This window comes from Dipodomys spectabilis, unplaced genomic scaffold (genome assembly GCF_019054845.1).
Source record: "Dipodomys spectabilis isolate Male_0828 unplaced genomic scaffold, ASM1905484v1 ptg000125l, whole genome shotgun sequence".
Lineage (NCBI taxonomy): Eukaryota > Metazoa > Chordata > Mammalia > Rodentia > Heteromyidae > Dipodomys > Dipodomys spectabilis.
The window spans coordinates 10,646,022-10,653,929 of NW_024870802.1; the positions used below are offsets into that span (position 1 = coordinate 10,646,022).

The following is a 7,908-nucleotide window of genomic DNA, read 5'->3' on the forward strand; positions in this document are numbered from 1 at the left end:
GTAAGGCCCTGGGCTCAACACTCAGTACAAAAATAACAAACAAAGGCAGCAAGTTTTGTAGTCCCACAGACATGAGGTAAACCCCCAACCCAGCAAACTACCACAAGACCCTGCACAGATCACTCAACATAAGGCTTAAGTTCTTAAAATTTGTTAAAACAGGAATAATGCCTGGCGCCTGTGGCTCACACCTGTAATCCTAGCTACTCAGGAGGCTGAGATCTGACGATTGCGGTTCAAAGCCAGCCTGACAGGAATGTCTGTGGGACTTTTATCTCCAATTAACCACTCAAAAACCGGAAGTGGCTCTGTGGCTTAAGTGCTAGAACACTCGCCTTGAGCTAAAGAGCTCAGGGACAGTGCCCAGGCCCAGAGTCCACGATCCACGACAGACCAAAAAAAAAACAAAAAAACAAAAACCCAGGAATAATGCTCCATTAAGAGATTTAAACAAGGTGATTATATGAAGCACCCAGCCCAGCACCTGGCCCCAAATATTACTGAACTATAAAATTAGCATAATTACTATCTTCCAATCTCCTGAAGCCAGGTGAAAAAGGTTCGAATCATTATGAAGAACACATTCACATACATTTACATAAAGGCAACTTGTCTTTCCAGATTACAAAACCTTCTATTTTCCTCTCCTCAGTAAAGAATAACACTAATTCTGAACAGATCTATACAACAGAGACTGTCTTAATTAGAATGGTAATTTTCAATGAGATCTGGATGATGATTTGGCCAGACTGGTGTTTGTTACACCTGGTATTATTGGGGGTATTTTTGTTTTTTAGAAATGGTGGTGCTAGAAGAAAAGAAAGGGAAATTCTTCAGATCATACCACATATTGCTATTTAACACAGAAAAACAATAGAGGGCTGCCTGATAAAATAATGTCACAATTTAATTTAGAAATAAAGAGAAAAAAGTTTCAAGTTGCATATTTGAAAAAAAAAAAATGGGGCTGGGAAGGTGGCTCAGTGGTAGAGTGCTTCCTTCATATACACGAGGCCCTGGGTTCAATTCTTCAGTACCACATAAACAGAAAAGGCTGGAAGTGGCACTGTGGCTCAAGTGGTAGAATGCTAGCCTTGAGCTGAAGAGTTCAAGGACAGTACCCAGTCCCAGAGTTCAAGCCCCATGACTGACAAAAAAAAAAAGAATGACTAACCTGGGCAACATGGTAAAACACTATCTCCAAAAAAGTGCATTGTAAGCAGGGCGCTGGTGGCTCACGCCTGTAATCCTAGCTACTCAGGAGGCTGAGATCTGAGGATCACGGTTCAAAGCCAGCCCGGGCAGGAGAGACCGTGAGACTCCTGACTCCTATCTCCAATAAACCACCAGAAAACCGGAAGTGGCGCTGTAGCTCAAGTGGTAGAGGGCTCGCCTTGAGCTGAAGAGCTGAGGGACAGCGCCCAGGCCCAGAGTTCAAGCCCCACGACCAACAAAAAAAAAAAAAAAAAAAAGTGCATTGTAAACTTAATTATATCATTATCAAACTGTATTACTACACAAAAATAGTGTCATTTATAGTATGTGAAGTGTTATTCTACAATGTATTACTGTGAAGACTGCTGGATACTAAATCCAAGGTATTTTTTAATTTGGTATCAAAGTATAAATGTCATTGTTTTGATTTTTTTGTTTCTTATTCTCAGAGGAGTCAAAACAGGGTTTAAATAAAACAGAGTTTAATAATCTTTTTGTTCAAGAATAAAAGAAGTAGCTGGGTGCTAGTGAGCCAGTGGCTCATGGCTTAATCCTCATGCTTGTAATCCTAGCTACTCAGGAAGCTAAGATCTGAGGACAGTGGTTCAAAGTCAGCCTAAGCAGGAGACTTCCGTTAACCACCAGAAAACCAGAAATGAAGCTGTGGCTCAAAGTGGTAGAGCACTAGGCTTGAGAAAAAGAGCTCAGGTACAGAGCCCAGGTCCTGAGTTCAAGCCCCACAACTAAAAGAACTAAAAGAACAACTAAAAGAACTAATCTAACTGACTGATAAGAAGATTAAAGTGACCAAATTCAACCAAAGCACCAAAAAAAGCAAAGTGAATAACCAATTATTCCTATATTTAAATAATAAGTACCCAGTCTAGGGGCTGGGAAGGTGGCTCAGTGGTAGAGCGCTTGCCTTGCATGCTTAAGGCCCTGGGTTCGATTCCTCAGCACCACATAATCAAAAAGAAAAAAGCCGGAAGTGGCACTGTGGCTCAAGTGGTAGAGCACTAGCCTTGAGCTGAAGAGCTGAGGGACAGTGCCCAGGCCCAGAGTTCAGGCCCCACGACCGGACCCCAAAAAAAAAAAAAAATAAGTACCCAGTCTATACTTTGGAGATTATGGTTTAAATTTCCAATCTGCACTAAACTGTTTTTGTCTGCTCTACTAAGCTAAATGCACCTTCAACTTTTACTATCTTCTCAATCACATTCTGTATATAATTTTGAATGCACACAAAAATGAGATCTTTAAACACAGTACTATTTTCCTAGAATTCATGGGAAAACATTAGCAACTCAATCATTTAAAAAATATTTTTCAAATAATACTGTGTAAGTGGACTAGGGAAGAAAACAGTTCTTCATGAAAACAAGCCCATCACAGGAAATTTGTTCAAGGACAACCAAAAAATAAAAATTAAAATAAGCTTTTAACCTCTCAACAGGAGCAGGATGAATGAGTTCTAAAATGGAACACATGCTTAAATATTAATATATGTAAAGAAAAGAGTCCAACAGGAAGAACAAACTAGATTGTTTTGTGTTTGTGTTTGTTTTTAATTTTAAGGCAGGGCTGGGCTGGGAAGGTGGCTCAGTGGCAGAGCGCTTGCCTTGCATGCCTGAGGCCCTGGGTTCAATTCCTCAGCACCACATAATCAAAAAGAAAAAAGCCGGAAGTGGCACTGTGGCTCAAGTGGTAGAGCACTAGCCTTGAGCTGAAGAGCTGAGGGACAGTGCCCAGGCCCAGAGTTCAGGCCCCACGACCGGACCCCAAAAAAAAAAAAAAATAAGTACCCAGTCTATACTTTGGAGATTATGGTTTAAATTTCCAATCTGCACTAAACTGTTTTTGTCTGCTCTACTAAGCTAAATGCACCTTCAACTTTTACTATCTTCTCAATCACATTCTGTATATAATTTTGAATGCACACAAAAATGAGATCTTTAAACACAGTACTATTTTCCTAGAATTCATGGGAAAACATTAGCAACTCAATCATTTAAAAAATATTTTTCAAATAATACTGTGTAAGTGGACTAGGGAAGAAAACAGTTCTTCATGAAAACAAGCCCATCACAGGAAATTTGTTCAAGGACAACCAAAAAATAAAAATTAAAATAAGCTTTTAACCTCTCAACAGGAGCAGGATGAATGAGTTCTAAAATGGAACACATGCTTAAATATTAATATATGTAAAGAAAAGAGTCCAACAGGAAGAACAAACTAGATTGTTTTGTGTTTGTGTTTGTTTTTAATTTTAAGGCAGGGCTGGGCTGGGAAGGTGGCTCAGTGGCAGAGCGCTTGCCTTGCATGCCTGAGGCCCTGGGTTCAATTCCTCAGCACCACATAAGCAAAAAGAAAAAAGCCAGAAGTGGAGCTGTGGCTCAAGTGGTAGAGCGCTAGCCTTGAGCTGAAGAGCTGAGGGACAGCGCCCAGGCCCAGAGTTCAGGCCCCACGACCGGCACCCCCCCCCCCCCAAAAAAAAGACAGGGTTTCCATATGTTGCCCAGGCTGGTCTTATGAGGTTAAGTGTTCCTCCTGCTTCAGCCTCCCAAGGAACTGGAACTACAGGTATCAAACTAGCATTAGTAACCCATAAGCGGACATGCAAAAACTCTAAATAAAAAAAAAAAAAACACAATAATTTGCATCAGTATTGGGAAATTTAGTAATAGAATTTCAGAGGCATTTTCGAACATTTCAAGACATCTCTCTGTATTACGGCTATTGCTGTGAAATGAAGGGCGACCCTAGTAGATGGCTTTAATTAAGAGCTTAGTAGTGTTAAGAATAACGACATTCCCAAAAGAAGCCCTGCCACTAGAGATGCTGAACATTTTCTTTTTTGCTGTTTAAGCATCCAGAAGAAAGTCCTCCTGCTTTTAAATGCAAATTACCAAGTGCTGAAGTACATTCTGCTCTGTTTTTTTATATGAAAATTACTGCACTGTGGTCCCTGTTCTGTGAGAACACCATTCAGACAGGAAAAGGGACTGGAAACCAGCACTCACACGGTATGTTCAGATGACCGCCCCCCCTCCCCAAGGGAGCTGTCACCAAGTATACCTGGACTTTCCCAGGAAAGACCCATCAGCCATCATGACTATTTGTGAAGAAGGAACCTTATTTTGGAGGGCAATCAGGTCCTGAATGGTTATACACATTTTCATTTTCATATAAGCCCCAGCATTAGCCTCCTAGCAGTCACAAAAGTGGCTATCCCTAGGTTTTAAAATCACACTAGCTCTTTCCTATGAACTTTCAGAATTTCAATAATTCATCTCATGGTAAAGCAAACAATACCACAATACAAGAATTGATGTGTTGTAAACACACATCAGATCCTAGGCTTCCTCCTCTTCCTTGTTAAACACCCTGGAACAGGGGCTGTTGACTTGGAGGCATGCTTTAATTTAATGTATCAGGCCATCAAGGTTAAAAAGAGAACACTTTTAAACTGCATAGAGTTAGAAAATAAATAAACCATCATTAACGGAGGAATTCATCTGACTGTCAAAGGCTCAAGCTTCCTGCCAAAACCATGCTTGGTTTAAGAAAAAACACTAATTGTCAGTAAATCAGTAAATGTAAACACACAGTGAAGAAAGCTTGAGATACACTGCCTCATAAAAGTCATCTTCTTTTTACCTCTAGTCTTTCCAAGTTTTATGTTAATAATCATTTTTTTCCTAAGGCAGTAACACTCAAAATGAGTGAAGCTTTTATGGTACCTCAACCTCCAGCCACCTCACCCTTCCCCACAGGTTGGGGGAGACCCAGAAACTATTTTTTAAAAAGATGCACTTCCAATCTTTGAACTATCAGAGTGATTTTTAAGGAGAAGGAAAAGGATTAAATAGACAAGCTATTCAAATGTTTTCCAAATGCCTGTGATCAGATGCCAACCAAAGTGCATAGCGTTAGGCAGCCCCTATTTCACCTACCAAACCCAGGACTCAAACAATGAATGAAGCAGACCCCCTCCAAACCAGCGTCATCCGACACCCCTTTCCCTATAAGCATCACGCAGCTATTACAAAGCCTGCTTTTTGATAAAGGGAAAAAGTTGATGGCAGCCTTGGGCTTTTAAAGAACCTGCAAATGCTTTCTAGTTCAATCCGTCCCCAAATCCATGCCACCCTTTCAACTTTGCAATTAAGACAGAGAAGGAGAAATTGCGGTCAACTCGCCTTGGGGGGTTGGTCTGAGGGTAGAGGACTCGAGTAGGGAGGAGGATGGAGAGAGAAAGAGCAAGCCAATGAAAGATACCAAAATTTCCCACCTTTCTTAAATTCTTCCAGCATAGCGTCCAACTTGGTGTCATTGAAAACAAAGTGCAAGGGGTGGTTATAAAATTTGGTGATGGTTTTCAAGGGAGTACAGTCATCTGGATCCACGAAGGCCAAGTCTTTGACAAAGAGCAGGTCCACGATGTTGGAGCGCTCTCCCTCAAACACCGGAATGCGAGTGTAGCCGCTCTCCATGATCTCCGACATGGTGTTGAAGTCCAGAATGGCCTCGCCGGTGATCATGAAGCAGTCCCGGAGAGGCGTCATCACGTCCTCCACCGTCTTGGTGCGCAGTTCCAGCGCCCCTTGGATGATGTTCAGCTCCTCCTTCACGAGGTCGTTGTAAGGGTCAGTGACCCGGAGCATCTCCAACAGCTTTTCCCGGTTATACACTGTGCCTATCTCCTGACCCAGGACGCAGTCCAGCAGCTTGCTGACCGGGTAAGAAGCCGGGAAGGTCATCATCATGAAGAACTTGGTGAGAAAGATAGTGTTGGCCCCTACCGCCAGGCCGTGGCGGGAGCAGATGGCTTGGGGTACGATCTCCCCAAAAATGACAATACCGATGGTGGAGACCACCACCGCCACCAGGCCTGAGCCGGCGATGTCGTCGAGCAGGATGGTGAGCGTGGTGTTGACCAGCACGTTGCCCAGCAGCAAGGAGCACAGCAGGTAGTTGCCCTGCCTGCGCACGGGCTCGATGCGCTTGGCATAATTCTTCTCCTTCTCGGTGCCGCAGTTCTGCACGATGCGCAGCTCCATCGGGTCCAGAGCCATGAGCCCCAGGTTGAGGCCGCTGAACATGCCCGACAGGCACAGCAGCAGCGAAATGAAGATCACCTGCAGCCAGAAGGGCAGCAGGAACTTCTTCTCCTCGCCCACGATCATCTTCGTGTCCTCGCCGTCGTGGTAAATCCAGGTGGTCTCGGCCCACGGGGGCGGCGGCAGCCCGGCCACCCCCGCGCCGCCCTTAGCCCCGACGGCCCCGCTGGCGGAGCCCGGGCCGCCGGCTCCCAGGGCCGGTGTGGAAAGGGACGTGCACAGGTAATAGGACTTGCTCTTCTCCATCTTGCGCAGCGGTTTGATCTCGATCTCGATGATGCCCGAGGTGCGGCGGTTCAGGATGATGTGCGGCAGGATGATGATGTCTGAGGTGCGGATGCCGCAGCGCTGGGGGCCGCTGTCCGGCTCCGGCGGCGCGGGACCCCCCAGCCCGCGTTCGCCCGGCGTGTGCCGCCGCCGCTCGTGCTCCGTGAAGGCGATGCGGGACCACGTCTCGTTGTTGATGTTCTGCCCGTACACCCGCAGCTTGACCCGGGTCCGCTCGCTCACCCGCAGCGCCCCCCCTTCCATGAACGACACGTCGTTCGTGTCCTCCAGCCGCAGCCCGATGATCACCGTCTCCTCGTTCTCGCCCGCCGCCGCGCACCCGCCCGCGCCGCAGCAGCAGCTCAGCAGCAGCAGCGGCAGCAGCCGGGCCGCCGCCGGCCGCAGGACCCCCCGGCCGCGGGTGCCCAGGCTGCGGCGCGCCGCCATCTTCCAAGCGGGCAGTGCGGCGGCTGCCTGCCCGCCCGCCATCTTTACTTCGGGTTCACAAGCTCCACAGCCAATCATAGGGCGGCCGCTCCAGCCGCAGCTTCATCCTTCCCACCCGGCGGCGGCGCGAGCGCAGGCACCGGCCCCCCGAGCGAGACCGCACTGGAGCGTCCGCGCCCGGCGCCCGACTGTCCACCTCCCTGACTGACACTGACTCAACGCCGCCAGCTGAGGAACCCCGAGGCCCCGCGGGAGGAGGGAGAGGGAGGGAAAGGAGCAGGCAGCTGCTCCCGCGAGAGGCAGGCCTGCCAGCCAATCAAAAGCAAGCGCCTGCCCTCCCAGCCAGGGGGCTGGAATGGAGGCGTGGTCAGGCAAGGCTCCACGGGCCAATGACAAGGTAAGTGGGCGGGGAGATAGAGGCCACTGTCCTCCTCTGCACGCCAAGTTTCCAACTGAAAGGCGCGTGACTCTTGTGTATGTGCGAGGGGAGGGGGCGTGGACAGCCGGGACTCCGGAGCCAATCAAAGATGAGCGCTGTAGGGAAGGGGGCGGAGTCTCCAGCCCAGCTGCCAATGAAAAGGAGCGGTCCGCGGGTAGGGCGCTCCCCGGGGAGGACTCGGTAGTAGATGCCGGCTTCTAGCTTGGCGGGTTTGGAACGGTACCCGGCCGCGCGGGGCTGCGGGTTCTCGCTGCACCGCCTTTCAGGCTCTCCAGTTTTCAATGACCGTGCAGAAAAGACTGCGTCCTCCTGGCCTCTGAGAGTTCCAGAAGCCCACTAAGGACGGCTTCGGGTGCTCCTAGCCCAAAAAGAAATCAGGGTAGTGACCATGCCCCCTTCCCCTCTTCCAGTGAGCACCGC

The 7,908-nt window shown here is 47.8% G+C and overlaps 1 protein-coding gene across 4 annotated transcripts in view; it reads right to left on the minus strand.

The window, feature by feature from the left end:
* The window catches only part of Cnnm2 (cyclin and CBS domain divalent metal cation transport mediator 2), a 122,174-nt gene extending 114,598 nt beyond the window's left edge, over positions 1-7,576 (minus strand). The window contains exon 1 of one of the 4 annotated variants that reach the window (XM_042689344.1): positions 5,507-7,442. In XM_042689344.1, coding sequence (XP_042545278.1) covers positions 5,507-7,127 — 1,621 coding nt within the window. In that variant the 5' untranslated portion in view covers positions 7,128-7,442. Of the gene's footprint in view, positions 1-5,506 lie in introns of all 4 variants that reach the window. The other 3 variants (XM_042689345.1, XM_042689346.1, XM_042689347.1) reach the window with 3 other exon arrangements.
* Positions 7,577-7,908: the final 332 nt, after the last annotated feature.